Source organism: Nelusetta ayraudi, unplaced genomic scaffold (assembly GCF_046127955.1).
Source record: "Nelusetta ayraudi isolate G7.1 ecotype Tasmania unplaced genomic scaffold, CSIRO-AGI_Nayr_v1 ptg000017l, whole genome shotgun sequence".
Classification (NCBI taxonomy): domain Eukaryota; kingdom Metazoa; phylum Chordata; class Actinopteri; order Tetraodontiformes; family Monacanthidae; genus Nelusetta; species Nelusetta ayraudi.
Window position 1 is genome coordinate 2,378,108 of NW_027466067.1, and position 15,916 is coordinate 2,394,023.

A 15,916-nucleotide genomic window follows, 5' to 3' on the forward strand; every position below is an offset into this window, starting at 1 on the left:
GCATTTCTTTAGGCCTGCAAAATAGGGCGGGAGAAAGAAAAGAAATTAAAAAAAAAAAAAAAGACAACAAAAAAGACCTGTAGTAACCCTCTTTGGCCACTATGTCACTCCACTCGCTCCAAACAGGGTGACGTCCACCTTGAGGGCGGCTCTTCCTCCCGTTGGTCCCGCCCCCTCCGCTCTCCGTCTACCCCCTCTTTCCTCCTGAACGCTGATGTGTTACTAACTTCAGCCGTCAGCTCTGCAAAAATGTTCCATTTCGGCTCAAAACTGCTTCTTCTTTTTCTGCTGGCCTTCCCGTGTGGCCTGCTGTCCATCGGTAAGTCACGCTCCTTCCGTCGTTTGTCCCTCCGTTGTCGTCGCTGTACCTTTTCTTTTCTTTTTTTTTTTTTTCCTGTCGGCGGTTTGAAGAAGTTTTTAGACGGTCTACATATTGACGTGGCAGTCCGACAGACGGCATCGCCGTGCCAGCGGTCTGCTTTGGTCGCTTTGTTAAACATACGATAGTGTTTTTTGGTACAGTCGAATACTTAGCTGTAAAGTTGTGGCCCGGTCGTTTTAATGTATTTATTTCAAAAATGAATGAAAAACCGCGTTTTCTGCCAGCTGCTTGCCGTCCAGCTGTTAAAAAATAACCGCGACCAGCAAAATGTGACGCTTAAAGTTCCCCTTTCCCGAGTTTTCTGCTGTGGTTTCTCTCTTTGGATGCAACAGCAGCAGTCAGCGGCTAGTGGGACACGTCACCATAGATAAGGTCTTGTTGGTGGGATTCTCATGATCCACATCCCTTCAAATTTCCATCTGTTAAAACTACCAACAGTCAGTAATATATATACAGTAGATCTGAAACGACAGGGATGCTGTTGCCAGATCAGTCCACCTAAAGCATCACCGAGGCTTGCTTTTATATGTCTTGCTCTGCTGAATGTTGCGTAAAATTAGTGGGGATTTCTTTCAGCACAGTGGTAATAATTTCAAATGTATGATCTATGAATAAAAGGGGAGACCTGGGGATGATAATCCGGGAAATGGGACAGTGTGTGCGATAACATGTAGCTCTCACGAGGGGAACCACCACTATTCTGAAGTCCGTGTCAACACATATTCAAACAGGTGTTTGTTCTTCACACCCCAGATACAAAAAAAGAACCGTGGAAGGAGAAGTAGTAAACCACAAAAGTCTATTTGAAGCGAAAATTATTTTTGTGTGTTGATTTTTGACTCATTGGAGGCTGATTGTTACTGACGACATGTCATCCGCTACAATCTGTCACTCCTCCTTTCCTTAAACAAACCGACATCCCTCACACGCTCTGTTGCTTTCCCCTTGGCCACACACAGGCCACGTCTCCGCAGACGCAGCTGAGGACGTTGTGGACGACCACGATGTGGCAGTAGATGAGGAAGAGGAGGACGACGAGGACGAGGTGCTGGTTGAGGAAGATCAGATGCAAGCCACGGTCTGTATATCTTAGGTTTTTGCCAGCGACTTTGCCAGCCCAAGTTATGTCCGGCTAAAACTGCTGGCTGTGTTCCTCCTCAGGAAGGTGGCGGCGACGAAGAGGCTGACGAAGGCGAAGAGAAACCGTTGTCCTCTCACCCTGATGCCGACACAACCATCATCTTCACAACAGGAGAAGGTCGGTGTGGCTCCTGGAGCGTCTTTTATAGCTTATTTTTTAATGCACCAGACTGAATCTATCTTTGGTGTGTGTGTGTTACAATTTCAGAGTTTCCCACCAATGAGATTGTCAAGTTCCTGGTTGGGTTCACCAACAAGGGCAGTCAGGACTTCATTGTCCAGTCTCTGGAGGCTTCCTTCCGTTACCCTCAAGACTTCCAGTTTTACATTCAGAACGTGAGTTTGATCTGTAAAGCCCCAATTCCACTGGCCAAAAAACGTGGTGATGTCCCGCAACTAATCGGCATTTGGTGGCGGTGGAATCTGCTCACTGAGCCGTGCTGTTGCGCGACAAAACGGGTCAAACAACCCGGCAAGCGACCCGGGTGATAATCGGCTTGCGATGGAATCGGGACACCCAGGACAACACCACCTTTTTTACCTGCCGCACGGGGGGACGTTGAGCGTAACGTGCGCTAAATCATAATATCGCGCCAGTCACGGCGTATATCAAGCACCGATGCAAAGGTTTTCGATCACGTTCCATCAGCGCTGGATAATTGTTCATTGTCCTCTGGCTGTTTCGCCCGCTGCTCGCGCACAAAATGGCCCAGACGCCGAAACAATCGCTGCACGGCGAGAAGCGGCGCGGAGCTGCGCGCCGCTTCAAGTCTGGCGGCAACGACGTCATCGTTCCACTACGGCCAAAAGTGGCCAACAACTAAGAACACTGGCCACCGCCGGACTCTTGAATTCTGTAGCACTCGCGATCTCAGCGCGATGACGTCAGCAGACACGCAGTGGTGAAAGCGGAGGGGGTGCAGCTTGCCGGCGGGGGTGACACCCCGCTGGGTTTGGTGCATGGAGCAAGGACTAAAGTGCCGATCGCTTCCGCGACGTCCCGAGTCCAAAAACATGGTGACATCCCGCTAATTTTAGTGGAACAGAGGCTTAACACAATACTAACCAGCACTAGCCTTCAGTTTTCTGCCATCTAGCGAAATTCCGTGGTTTTAACTTTGTGTGGAATTAGACAAAACAAGGTGGTCTCAGATGGGGTTGTACCTGCTGAGGGTCATGTCACTAACCTGCATGTCACTTCTGTCTTCTATATCGGTTTGCTTTTTTGTGTAACAGAAAAAAACCCAGGATAATGATCCTGCTGCTTAGCAAAATGAAGATTAAGAATGTATTTGGTGCTCTGTGTTTTTAACCGTGCTTGTGTTGTACAGTTCACAGCTTTGGCCCTGAACACCGTGGTGAAGCCACAGGCCCAGGCTTCCTTCGAGTACTCCTTCATGCCGGCTCAGCCCATGGCAGGCCGTCCTTTCGGCCTTGTTATCCTCCTCAACTACATCAGTGCTGAGGTGGGAATTAACTGGCTTTTTAAGATATATGTGGTTCTTGCTTTGACCAGGTTTAAGAATGAACAAAATCCTACAGGTACTGAGCAAGTCCCTGCTGAGAATTGATTTTATTTGTTTTTCTTAAGGGAGGCGCGTTCCAGACTGCTATTTACAACCAGACTGTCACCATCACCGAGCCAGAGGAGGGACTTGATGGAGAAACGTGAGGTTTTGTTTTTACCTCCCAGAGACCTTTAAAGTGCATTCTAAATAGTACGCTGTTCTCATTCTTATTTTTCCACAAGGCAACATCCGTCTCTTTTTGCACCAGTCTTCCTCAGACATTCACAGCACATGTAAGAACCTGTAGAAGGAGGTGTGAAATTGGCACAAAGAGAAGCTGTGGAATTGGACTGCTTGTGTAACACAGAGAGAGAAAGAGAGTGGCTGTCACCAGCAAACTGATCAAACTGAACAAGCGCGTTTTTACCTTAGGAGCTTGAAACACTTTAAGATATATTTAAGCCAGTGTTGATGTTTTGGTTCAAAGGAGCTCGTTTTTCTGCTGCGTGGGCTTCTACATGTAAGTGAGAGGTTAGAGAAATGTTTCCCCTCCGCCGTCTGGTAGCGCTGCTGCAGATGTTGAACACGAAGCCCAAAGCAGATTTGATTCAAAGCTGGCATCAAACTGTTGATGCAGACTGATTCTAGTTGGTTTTTATTTCTTTTTTTTTTTTTTTAAGTGTATTTGTTTCGGTGGTTTACGTTCACTGATCTTTCTCATGCAGGATGTTCATGTACATCTTCCTGGGTGGACTGGTGGTCCTGATGCTGTTTGGAATTTACCAGGTTCTGGAGTCACGGACGGTATGATTTGTCATAAGTCAGCAGTTCCATTTTCACGCGGTTTAAAACTTTGCCTCAAACGTCTTTTTGTATTTCTTTATATTGGTGTGGCATCAGAAGTAGAAAACACTTTGCAGCAACCATAGATACAAACTGAAATGTGACATACTGTTTTCGCTCACCCTCTGCTCTGCAGAAGAAGAGACTGCCAGTGAAAATTGAGAAGGGCACCGGTGGGATGAGCGACGTGGACATCAGCTGGATCCCTCAGGAGACTCTCAACGTCATGAGTATGTTAACTTGTGTGGCAGAAAGAGATAGCAGTTGTTTAAGATGCCATATAACCATTTAAAACAAGAGCTCATGAATATCGGGTCAATGCTTTCTTCTCTTTGCAGACAAAGCTTCCCCCAGAGCATCTCCAAGGAAACGAGCCAACAGGGCGGCTGGAGCAGATCAATAAAATGTTCAGATCCTGTTGAGCATCAACACTTCAGAAATCCACCTTCCACCCTGAAAAGTGTGTTTTAAGATCAAGGATCTTCATTGTCATAATGAGAACATAATGGGATATTTGTATTCATTCAGCCTGCTGGTGTGACAACCAGAGGGTTTCCTGGACTCTGTGGCTGTGATCACATGATCATAGCGCAACTTTTTAGACATCTTCAAGATGGAGGAACAGTTGGTTATTAAAGGGACCTTTTTTAAAAAAGAAAATCCAATATATATGTGTGGGCGTGCCAAAAGTCATTACTTTTTTTTTATTTAGAAAGTGGCCCAAAGTCTGAAAGAATCTGCAGTCTCACCAGTGCTGTGAAGTATAAAAGTGACCTGTCTGAGATAACTTGTTTTATTTGTTATCTTTTCTGTGCAGTTTGATGTCTTTTTTTTTTACTTCTCACTATTTAGTTATTTCTTGTGAATGAAATGACTGCCTTCCTCACAAAAAACACTACTGTGCCTTATCTGCATTTTATTTGCAGTGCCCTGCCAAGACTAATGGTTGCATAATACGAAATAAACAGGTACCACTAAACTTTTCAAGGTTTCTCAGCGGGATACTGACAGGTGGCTTTACAAACAACCACAAAAACAGTGTTCTGGGGGTTAGATGACCAGTCCTCAGTCGCTCTGCGCAGCAATAAATGGGTGAATAAAAATTTCCTGGCTACTTTTTGTCTCTATGAGTTTTAGTTGAGTAAAAGACAGTTGTCAACCAGGATATAGCCTCATGATAAATTAACACTGGTATTTGTTTTAAGTTGCCAGAGGCGTCAATAAGGTGCCTCGTTCTAAAACGGGTGGGCAAACCATGGTTTGGGGGCCATATGCAGCCTGTTAAGCTTTTTAATCCAGCCTGTTGAACTTCAACAATTATATTAATTGTAAGTAAGTTATAAAATTGCTGTATTTCATCCATTTATTTTAGTTGGTTCAATAAAATGTTCAATACGGTTTGGCTCGAAAGACACATTTTGTTGCAACTTGTGATTTTGTTGCACTATCCCATGATATAATTTTTCCTCCTATGAGGTAGGGCACTAAAACACTCCATCCATCTGTTCCGGCCCCCCCTGTCACATGTTAGAACCCATTGTGGCCCACCAGTCAAAAAGTTTGGCCACCCCTGTTCTAAAAGGTGGGTGTGTAAATTAAACCGCACTAAGCTGTCATTCAAAATAAACTTTTTTTTTTTTTTTTAATGTATTAATTCTTTTTGGGGGGGAGATGCGCCAGGTGACTGACGGCAGGCAGGTGTATTGCCCCCCCCGCCTGCCAGTGTGACTGTGTTGCAGGGAGGAGGGAGGAGGAAGAGGATGCGCCGGCGCGGCTCTGCTGGGGGAGGTGAGCGCTGTCCGGTGCTGAAAGGGGAAGATGAGCTCAACGCGCGTCGGGGTGCAGGTAACGTCAGCAGTCGGCCGGAGCCGGGAAAGACTCTACACACACACATAGCTTTACACACACCCATCGCACACCAAGTGTCTCCATCGCGGCGCAGATCACACCCAGAGAGGCGTTAATAATGGGCAGCTAATCAGCACCAACGAGATCCAGCGCCGCTTCTTCTTTTGTGTGTGTTTTATCTCCTCGCTCCGTCCACGAACGGCTCGGCAGCATCCCGCACCCTCCGCTCGCCTTGAAATGGGATGATATGGGATTTTTCATGTCGACGAAGATCGGAGGGATACTCGCTGTTGGCGTGGGTAAGATTATCTCACACCGCGGGGTTCGGACTGCATGGGGCTGAGAGGAAACTGCAATGCATCTTTGATAATGGTAACTATAATAATAAATGACAGGAGGGAGGGAGGTTAAATCAGATTGCCGCCGCCTAAGTGCAGCCCGCAGCGATCTTTTATCATCTCCATCAGCGCTGCATGGATGGCTGATGGAAGCTGAGCCGTGACAGCTTGTAGTAGGTGCTACCCTACGAGTGTATCCCTCAGCCATGGATGCCGGACGCCTCTATACTTAGTGCAACATCCAAACATTGAAGCAGCCCGGATTTGCTTTGATGTGACACTTTGATGTGCGTGTGAAGCCCGGGTGCCACTTGTTTTGCATTGCTAATGCTAATAACGCTGCTTTTTTTTTTTTTTTTTTTTAATGGCCACGTTTGTTTTCTTTTTTCTAAATGCAAATTGGAGGTCGCTCACGACGGAGCACTGCACCCCATGTGGAAGGAATATATGGCTGCAGGTTTCTATCCTTGTCGCCCACTGACACCTGCGACAAAAGGAAGTTCAGAAGGATGAATTTGCCGGATGTGAAAACATTTACAGAAAAGTTTGACATGGATTTCACTAGAGGGCGTAAATAAAAAAAACAGTAGTGACTTCTGCAGAAAAAGGTTGCATGCGAATTGAAGGGAAAGTGATCGGTGGACACTATATTGAATTCTTTTACACTTAAATTGTTTGCAAAATTGTTCAGAAGGTCAAACACAAAGACTTTGGCTGATGCTCTGTGTTCGTGTCTGGCTTGTAGCACTCCTCTTCCTGGCGGTGTCAGGGGACCCTGTGGATGTGAGGTGTGAGAATGTCTACAAAGACTTCTCCGACTGTGTCCTGGAGCTGGGGGACAGCATGGACAACTACCAGGAGAACGTGACCAGCGAGAGGGGAGTGGCGGCAGTGTGCAGGTGATAATGACTGTCTGTCAGAAGGGCTGATGGGGGAGGTGAAGGGGGTGTGATGTGATGCTTCTAGAAAGTGGGTGTGTTTTAATTCCTCACAATTTGAAAAAGATAAAGGATTACCAGGAATGGTCGCATTTCCAATGCGCGCACCTTATGGCGAAATGCTGAAGAGCGGGCGAGCAGATGCCCTAATCTCTGTGGGAGAAAAGAGAAATGAACCGTGCTGAGACACTGAGCCTCGCTCACTGAGAGTCGTTCTAAATAATTTATGACTTTTGCTGCAGAAGTAATGAAATTCCGGGGGCTTCTTGTCTTTTCTTTTTTTGCCTTTGTTCCAGCACGCAGCCCCCTTTAACCCCACCGCACTGGGCTACAGACCCAAAATGAAAACTTTTGGACCTCCGCTGAAAATGTTATCGCACGATCACCCCGCGCTATTGTTTCACTCCGAGATGCTGTTGCCATGGAAATTAAAGCTCGTTTGCCGACTTTGTGGAAACACTGGATCATTTTCACGCAGATGGATGTGTGTAGTCTGCTCCACTCCAAGGCTCCAAGGTCGATCTGATGGCTCTCTTTTTTTTGCTCATCAACAGCCACTGGGAAGCCTTCCACACGTGTGCCCTGACGGCGCTGGCCGACTGTCAGCAGGAAGTCAGCTCCATCTGGGAGACTCTGCGGCAGGACTCCCGGCAGATGCAGTTCCAAGGGAGCCTGTTCGACCTGTGCAGCCCCAGCTCGTCGCCCAGGATAAGTTCTCCCCTCGCAGCCCTCGCTCTGCCACTGGTTGCCGCGCTGACCCTGACGTGGCCAAACTGGTGTTCTGTATAATGAGAAGACCACCCTCCCCCCAACCCGCCCACCCCTCCACCAATTCCCATCAACTCTCGGGTTTAGTCAGCCTAACCGAAACTTAAAGCCAAGGATTTCAGATATTTGAGTTAAGGATTATTGAAGACGCGAGCCACAGACGTCGTCAGGCAGCACAAACAATATTTGTTGCCATGATTAATGTTTGAGATCTTCTCAAACGCTCCCTTTCTGATCCCTCCTTATGCGTTGAAACCAATAGAATAGTTTAGGGAAAAGGCACTCTTCTGCCAGCTAATCGCTCCGGGGCAAACTGAAGCAAACACTCGAAGCGCTGACGGAGTTTCACTCGGCATGGGAGCACAGTCGGGTCACATCACTGCACAATCAGTGCACCAGGTGCAGACAAACACCGCCAAGATGCATAGCCTTCTGAAATCCAATATGCTACCCCTGCACTGAATACCAATAATGCAACAGCAGTAAATATTATTAGATCTGCTCAAGGCCATGAATGTGTAGCTGTGCTGGATTTCAGCATATCGCACACAGGTCAGCGATGCATCGATGTGTCTCTGTCCACTCCAATGTGCACATGTTGTGCAGTGAGAGATTCATCACGCTGATTAAAGTTATGGATCTTTTATCTGAAGGCATCATTTCTTCCTGTGCGAGTGTACTACATAGTCAGCAGCTAGTTGATTAACAGTTTTATAAGAAACTTTAATTTAAAAAAAATAATTTGTCTGCTATTTGATAAAGTTGTGACGCTGAGATTCACGGCCAGTATTACACACCACTAGAGGGGTAGGAGTGGCAAATTCTATTGAGCTTCAGGATGATTTGTTTATGAAGTATTTCAGTTGATGCACAACATTACAATAATTCCATACAATAACACAGACAATGGAACAGTTATCGGCTGACTTTTCTGCACAATCAAGAGTCTAGACTGTTATTTCAATAACAAAACTAGGTGTATGTCAGTCAGACGGTGAAAAATGATCTAATGAGCTATATTTGTACAAGAGTTAGTCTAACGACAGCAATATTTCAGTCATGAACCAAACACTTCAAATGTGGTGTCAATTTAGTCACCATCTCAGCTCGGTTCCATTGCGTTCATACGCCATGTCCCCAAGGTTCATGTCCCCTTTTCTACAGTCTCAACTTGAGATGCAAATTGAAATTCAAAAGTTGTAAGTGACAATCAAGCCCCTCAACACACACTCACACATAGCTCAATTTGATTTTTGACAGCACGGCTGCTTAAATCTGATATAAATCATAAGTCTTCACCTCTGCAGAACCCCTGACATCCTGACAGACTCCCACCAAACACGTTCCTCACATCTGTTTCTGTTCAAAGAAAATGTGATGAGTTTGCCTCATGTTCAGCCATGTCTTTCACCTCGTTCAGAAATCCTCATTTCCAATAACCATTAACATTAGAGTAACAGTAAATACCATATAGTTGCCATAAACTGACACCTAACATAGATGACCAAGATCCAGTTCCAGTGAGAATCTGTGTACATACAATGTCAGACTTCACTTATACTTATAAACCCTGCACACAAACATTTTGTATCAGCCTGTTGATGCACTGTGGAAATATGATGTCAAACTTTTACAGATGAAGGTGCTGTTGTAGTCAACTGTTTTATCCCATGTCTTTAATCAAACGTCGGCTCAATTCACCGAAAATCTTCACAAACACGTGCTGTCGGCTGCCACAGCTCCATCACTTGGACATCTGACTCATAAACAACAAATGGTGTCAGTGCAGCCTCACTCTCACATGAGAAGGGTATTTGATCTCCTCCCGAGTAATCATGCAATTACTGCAATAGATTCACTAACAATGTACAACAACAACAAAAAAAACAAGCAATAGTATGGATTTGTGTTTTCCAAGCCTGTCATTATTTTGTTGACGCTGATGGTATCAATGATCCTTTTGAAAACATGGATATCTGTGGTTCCTGATTATTTCCAAATTCTCTTCTTTTTTAAAAGAAAAAAATCAAATTAAGAATGCATGATTGTTTTTATCCGTAGCAGTCCTTCAGTATTATAAAGAGTCTGCTCATTATTATTTTTTTTTTTAAATCTTGGACCAAGTGTACAGTGCTATTGATCTGTGCATGAAGATGAGCTATAATGTATCAGTATCCTTTCCCACATCCATTTGTCACACACCCACCACCCTTTACACTCACTCGCATGTTTGTTCCCCAGTCGTTTGGCATTTAAGTTTATGTTTTCACACGAGTGACGCGCGTGATTTTGTGTGGTGAGAGCACAGAGAAAACTTCGGTGATGTCCTGCCAGCATGAGCAATATCTCCGACCATTTCAAAAGTGGGGCCACTTAGTATCTGTTTAAATGCTACTTCGTGGGAAAGCATGAAAAATGACTGTTCCGAATCAAGCAATTGATTTTTTTTGCACCAACAAAAACGGGCAAGAAGCCTCGGTGTCTGAATATGGAGAGAGCTTTGAGGCCGAATGTATGAACAAGCTCAGCATCCACGTGTTTGATGAGAGACTATTTGCAGTACTGTATAAAGCAATATATGGAAAAGTGATGTGTTGTTAATAAAAAAAAATAATAGTAATAAAGCACCACGTTTAAAGCGGTGTGTGTCTGTTTGTTTGCATCTTCAAGGGAAGGAACAAAGATCTGAGAAAGAGACAGAGGAATGTCACCGTTTATTTGATGTTGTTTGACTCTCTGACTACAGGAGTGTCTGTTTTTAGCCCTCCCCGAGGCAAAGTGCCGGTAATGAGGATCATGACCGGCATCTTTGCACTCGTTAGAGCGCTCCCATCTGCTTCCCTCCACCTGGACACTTTGAGCCGAGGCAGCGGTGGGCGAGAAACCAGGGAGGCGCAAATTGTCTTTTGATGTCTTAAGCCTAATAGCCAATTATATCTTTATACCCCACCCGCAGCTTCCTGGCCAAGTTTTTCACACCATATGAATTGGCTGTGACAGCAAGATGTGCCAAAGCATTAGCATTGCAGCATATTTGCAAAAGTTTATGGAAGGAAAAGGTGTTGTTTTTTTGTTTTTTTTGTTATCCTTGCACTGAATCGTTTCAGGGCCTCTGTGTGTTCTACTAATGCCTTCTCCCTTAAGGTACCTCTTAAAATCAAGAGCTATTGCGTTTCTCCAAAAAAAAAAACAACCCACTTTATGAGCTGGTCTATACTTTGCTTTCCCCTCCCACGTCCACAGAGGGTCCGCCAAAATAAATCGACTAACAAATTATCCAGGAGCGGAAAAGAGGATTTTAAGCCATCCCACAGAGAGTCTGCTGCATGCATCATCATGTTGTCTTCAACACTTAGCCACAATTAAGTTCTATTTACTGCATTGAGACAGTAAAAGTTCCATACATGTGGCACGCCTCAGATAGCCCCTTCCCTCAAGTTCACCTTTAAGTCCTTTGCTGTCAGATTATTGATTTATATAAACTATAGTAGAATCAATAAATGATTTATTAAATAGATCATTAAGTGGTGAACAAAGAGATTGTCAGCATACATTTAGAGAAAAATGGCAATAGTAATAATCTTAAATAGTGCTGAGTGGAGGTGGGTCCAGTCTAAGAAAACACACCGTGAAGGTTATTATGAGCCTGGTAATACTGGCTCAGCAGATAACAACCTCAGAAAGAGTCTTCGCCAGAGTAACTTCTGATACTACACTGACTGCTCCAGAATTTGAGCAGATTTTTTTCCCAGCTTTGTAAAAAAAAATGTATGCTTGCTTACTGGCAGAGAGAGAACTCCCCTGCAAGTAAAATATGTAGTTGGCAGCAAACCAGCAGCCAGTCATCGGCCAGGCATTAAGTCTGAGGAGGTGAAAAGTTCATAGAAAACGTCCAAAGGCAAGAAATGTACATGCAAGACACAATATCCTGATCTCACTGGCAAGATGACCTCCTCTTAAAGACTTCAGCTTCACCTAAAATATTTCTCCAAAAAGAGGGGGGAGAGGACAGATTTACTGTAGCTACTGTATGTTGTAGTGGGACAGTTTCACATGAAACCAAAATATGACAAATACATTTTTATTTAAAAAAGAAAAAAAACACGAATTTTTAAGAAAACACTGCATGATCCACTCCACACGTTCTATCACTGCACAGGATCATATGTATTGCTGGACCTTAATACTAGGGGGAAAAAAGTTCAATTTCTTAAAAAAAAAAAACTGCAAATAGATGACCTTCAACAAATAAAAGACATCAGTGCTGCACGCTTTGGTACCTGTGACGACTAGTCCACATTCACTGTTTCAGAAAAAACAACCTGCTGTTAGAGAACAGCTTCAGGATTAACAGCTGATCTCAGATTCTGCCTCGAGAACACAAACTCAAAAAAAAGAGAAGGAAACATCAGCTCTACAAAATACTGTATATGTCTGACGAGGAAGGCCAAAGTAAATAAACACACTTAATGCAGAAAAAACGGTATTATTTGTTTCACTTTATGGAGGCATAACATCTTCTCCTGTACTTGCATTACACTGTGGTTGACACTTTCTACACAGTTCATATCTTCTCTTAACTTTTAATTTGTCATGAATATGTGCACTCAACAGAAATGCCAAATCCCCAAAATAACAAAACTGTCATTCTGATGTGCTTGAAAACAATAAATGTAATAACAGACTTAGAGAAATGTTTAAACTGACATATGCTTTTCTTTGATGGCTAAAACCATTTGTACGATGCAACTAACTTATTCCAACATTTCTCTGTCAATTAAGAATAAATAGATGAGTGTGTCTGGTGCATTCCTTGAAAAGTGAACCAGTGGCATTAAAACATCTACGTTGATCAACGTTCATCCTCTCCTTCCTTTGCAAGCAGCAAGAAAAGTCCAACTGAACCAGTTCCTCGGGAGCTGACTGTCAGCAAAATATTCACAGGTTAGATTTGGGTCCACTGTTGACTGGGATAGCCCTCAGCTCAGTCCGCATGCACAGGTACTCTCCAATAACAGCCATCAAAGCAATGCAGGCTATATTGACAAGCCACCAGGAGAGCACAGCTGGAGGATGAGAGTTGTAGATCCAGCAGATGATCATATGAAAGAGGTGCACAGTGACGGTGAAGTCGAGACACTGCTTCCCACGGCGGATGAAGAACCACAGACCGAGGGCGCTGCAAGAAAAACAAAAGTGTATTGTACTGTGTGTATTGTGTATATTACTGTAGATACAAAATAAACGCATGCATCTGCAAGATGGTCAATATCTGCAAAATGTAACTACCTTGATTTTGTTGTGTATAAAATTAATAAACCAAGGGGGGGGAAAAAATCAATGGTAACCAATGACTGTACAGTCATATAAAAAGCCATAAAGACAAACTTCAACTTTCAAATAAACAGCACGTACAAGTAAATTTTTTAATTATTTTTTACTCAAACATATACTTTTGTTTCATCCTAAATAAAAAAAAATTAGTCACTTCATAATTGCAAAACTTCTTTCCAGTCGGATTCCTACTACTACTTTTGTCATCCACCGATGTGTAAAAGAAAAGAAGAAAATTCTTACGAGGTAAGAGAGTTCAAGATGAATGCAATCATGGAGACCCTGCCCTGCAATGTAGCAAAGCCAAGAGCCTGGTAAGACAGAAAAAAGATTTAGAGGATAATTTCAGGTGTGTGTGTGTGTGTGTGTGTGTGTGTGTGTGTGTGTGTAAAATAAAACAAGGTAAACAGATGATTTTCCTTACGTCATAGCTAAACATCTGGTTCAGTGATCGACTTGTTTGAACCAAACAGTCCACTCCCGCCAACCATAGGCCCAAGAAGCTGTAGTAGATGCACTGCATGAGCAGGATCTGACTCACGATGAGGACCGGGTCCCAGATGTAACTGCGGAAGTGACTTCCCATGTCGGATTAATGTATCGCATACAGGCCTGACGGATGTTAAAAGCTGGCCCCGACTACAACCAGCTGGCCCATCAAGTATGTTCTGTATATGATCCCACAATCTGAAACACAACAAACAACAAGAGAGTTTTTTTTTTTTTTTTTTTTTTTAAATATATATATATAAATCTAAGGCTTTTCTTCGCATTTATGTCAAGTCACTAAGAGTTTTAGATTTGTAAGCAAATTATTTGAGTACACGCGGGTAACAGCATCTTTTCCAACTCTGATCACTGGTTGTTTGGGAAAACTCCAACTTGAACCAACTGTATGGATACGTTGCTCTTGGGACACGAAAACATAATAGTCAGTGTGAAAACAGTGTAATTGCTGGGAAAACATAAAATAAAGTAAACAGAGGTGAGGTCTGTATAACTGAGCGAGCGCATTGATGTGTTTGAATTAAAATCCTGATTTACATACCATTGAACCAATTGAAAAACAGCTAGGAACAAACAATAAAATAGCATCGAAATACAACATAACAGAGCAAAGACTACATGTAGCCTAACTTGCGAAAACAAAGTTGTGATTTAAGTAAGGAAAGAGATTAAACTTAAACTAAGTATAACCATGTCCTCTGTTAGCCAGAAGCTAACTTATCCGTGAGCTACTTGTAGTTACGATAGCACGTTTCAGAGGTGACAAAATAATGGTAGCCCATTACTTTTGACTTAGTATGAAAGCTTATTTAATACAAATATTTGTCGTGATGCATCTTTCCAGTCAAAACGTCATCGTTGTTGTTACAACAACACGGCAGTGTCCCAACAACTTACAGCACGTTAGCATGGCTGCTAGCTTCGGAAGAACTAGTACGTACCTGAACAACTTGTATGAATATTTCAGGATGAATATTTCGTGTTGATCTCGGTGGTGTCTAAACAGACCAGAAAATGTTAAGGTTCATGAAGTGAGAGAGAACTAGCTAAAGCCTGCTAACAAACACGGAAGTCAACGCCATCGCCCCGGAAATAAGACTTTCACGCGAGGATTGCAAGATCGCGCGACAACCCAGGTAGTTTTCGCGAGTATTTAAAGAAAACAACAATGAAACAAAACATCAATACTTCGAGACACTGTTGGGACAGTGTCTCGAAGTATCGATGTTTGTAAAAAAAAAAAATAATAAAAAAAAAAATAAAATAATAATAATAATAATAATAATAATAATAATAATAATAATAATAATAATAAATAATACAAAATATTATTAGACTAATAATAATAATAATAATAATAATAATAATAATAATAATAATAATAATAATAATAAACCGAACTGCTGGCATCATACAAAATGCAGGTATTTAAGGTATAGATGCATTTGAACAGCGTTGAAGCCGATGCGTCACGTTGAGGTTTCACAGTAAAGTACAGCACATATAAATACAAAATCCAGCACATTGTGTATTATGATGAAAAGCAACCGGATCCACCGTGTTTTTACACTATTGACTTCCTGTATGAACGAGCCTACCTGCTGCGATTGACGCAGGAGGGACGCGGTAAGTGTCAAAGTCTGCCCTAGGTCTTAAAATTATGTTTATTCATTTTAGGATGGTTTATGAAGGATGGTTATTCATTCATTGTAAACTATTATTTGAATGTAACTGATACTGATGCATGTTTAGTTTAGGTCACAAACCTGAAACCTGTGTTTAAAACAGATGTCATTGTAACCTGATGGGTTAGGACCATAAATAAATAAGACATGCCTGAGCTTCTTAAATCTGTTGTTACGTCCACCTGGTGAACCCAGTTGGTGGACAAACATGAGACAATCAGGAAATCAAACGAGTCTCAATGAAAGTGAACAAAGGATTTATTATTATAAATGAACACAAGGTGGGGGAGGATGGGGCAGGGTGACTGTGCCTAAATAAATGAAATCAATATAACAAAAGTAGGCCTGCCTGGCTGAACTCTAAAGAAAAACAAATAAACAAGATGCCTCGCTGGCTTATCTAAAAAAAAGGTCTCTAAAAACGTACAAGTGTGGCACAACCAATAAACCTAGTGGGATAACAACAAATCAACTACGTGCGTGCAAAGTGTATAGGGTACCCCAACTTACCTACTCCCTCAAACCTCCCACCTCGAATCAGACAAAGAAAAAAAAAGGGAAGACAAAATCGCACGCTGTCTGCTTGACACGTAACACTGTGTATACATGTTAGATGAGCTGGACA

The 15,916-nt window shown here is 42.9% G+C and overlaps 3 protein-coding genes across 3 annotated transcripts; 2 read left to right on the plus strand and 1 right to left on the minus strand.

The window, feature by feature from the left end:
- The first annotated feature begins 160 nt into the window (after positions 1 to 160).
- LOC142887218 (translocon-associated protein subunit alpha-like) lies at positions 161 to 4,987 on the plus strand. The gene is made up of 9 exons (XM_076024697.1): positions 161 to 319; positions 1,342 to 1,460; positions 1,544 to 1,640; positions 1,731 to 1,858; positions 2,854 to 2,988; positions 3,114 to 3,190; positions 3,756 to 3,834; positions 4,010 to 4,103; positions 4,212 to 4,987. The coding sequence occupies exons 1-9, from the start codon at positions 250 to 252 to the stop codon at positions 4,274 to 4,276; spliced, it is 864 nt and encodes a 287-aa protein (XP_075880812.1). The 5' UTR covers positions 161 to 249; the 3' UTR covers positions 4,277 to 4,987.
- Positions 4,988 to 5,651: 664 nt separating this feature from the next.
- Positions 5,652 to 10,403, plus strand: LOC142887220 (neuritin-like). The gene is made up of 3 exons (XM_076024699.1): positions 5,652 to 6,020; positions 6,805 to 6,958; positions 7,552 to 10,403. Exons 1-3 carry the CDS (start codon positions 5,969 to 5,971, stop codon positions 7,784 to 7,786), a joined length of 441 nt encoding a protein of 146 aa, XP_075880814.1. The 5' UTR covers positions 5,652 to 5,968; the 3' UTR covers positions 7,787 to 10,403.
- Positions 10,404 to 11,830: 1,427 nt separating this feature from the next.
- On the minus strand, positions 11,831 to 14,701 carry sys1 (SYS1 golgi trafficking protein). The gene is made up of 4 exons (XM_076024698.1): positions 14,548 to 14,701; positions 13,524 to 13,786; positions 13,343 to 13,410; positions 11,831 to 12,944 (listed from the first exon to the last, which is right to left on the minus strand). Exons 2-4 carry the CDS (start codon positions 13,683 to 13,685, stop codon positions 12,704 to 12,706), a joined length of 471 nt encoding a protein of 156 aa, XP_075880813.1. The 5' UTR covers positions 13,686 to 13,786; positions 14,548 to 14,701; the 3' UTR covers positions 11,831 to 12,703.
- Positions 14,702 to 15,916: the final 1,215 nt, after the last annotated feature.

Coding starts and splice junctions, on each gene's coding strand:
- LOC142887218 (XM_076024697.1), top strand. CDS start 250: ATGTTCCATTTCGGCTCAAAACTGCTTCTTCTTTTTCTGCTGGCCTTC. Junction 320..1,341: donor GTGTGGCCTGCTGTCCATCG/GTAAGTCACGCT, acceptor GGCCACACACAG/GCCACGTCTCCGCAGACGCA. Junction 2,989..3,113: donor TCAACTACATCAGTGCTGAG/GTGGGAATTAAC, acceptor GTTTTTCTTAAG/GGAGGCGCGTTCCAGACTGC.
- LOC142887220 (XM_076024699.1), top strand. CDS start 5,969: ATGGGATTTTTCATGTCGACGAAGATCGGAGGGATACTCGCTGTTGGC. Junction 6,021..6,804: donor GATACTCGCTGTTGGCGTGG/GTAAGATTATCT, acceptor TCTGGCTTGTAG/CACTCCTCTTCCTGGCGGTG. Junction 6,959..7,551: donor GGAGTGGCGGCAGTGTGCAG/GTGATAATGACT, acceptor GCTCATCAACAG/CCACTGGGAAGCCTTCCACA.
- sys1 (XM_076024698.1), bottom strand. CDS start 13,685: ATGGGAAGTCACTTCCGCAGTTACATCTGGGACCCGGTCCTCATCGTG. Junction 13,411..13,523: donor ACCAGATGTTTAGCTATGAC/GTAAGGAAAATC, acceptor CTGTCTTACCAG/GCTCTTGGCTTTGCTACATT. Junction 12,945..13,342: donor ATCTTGAACTCTCTTACCTC/GTAAGAATTTTC, acceptor TTTTTCTTGCAG/CGCCCTCGGTCTGTGGTTCT.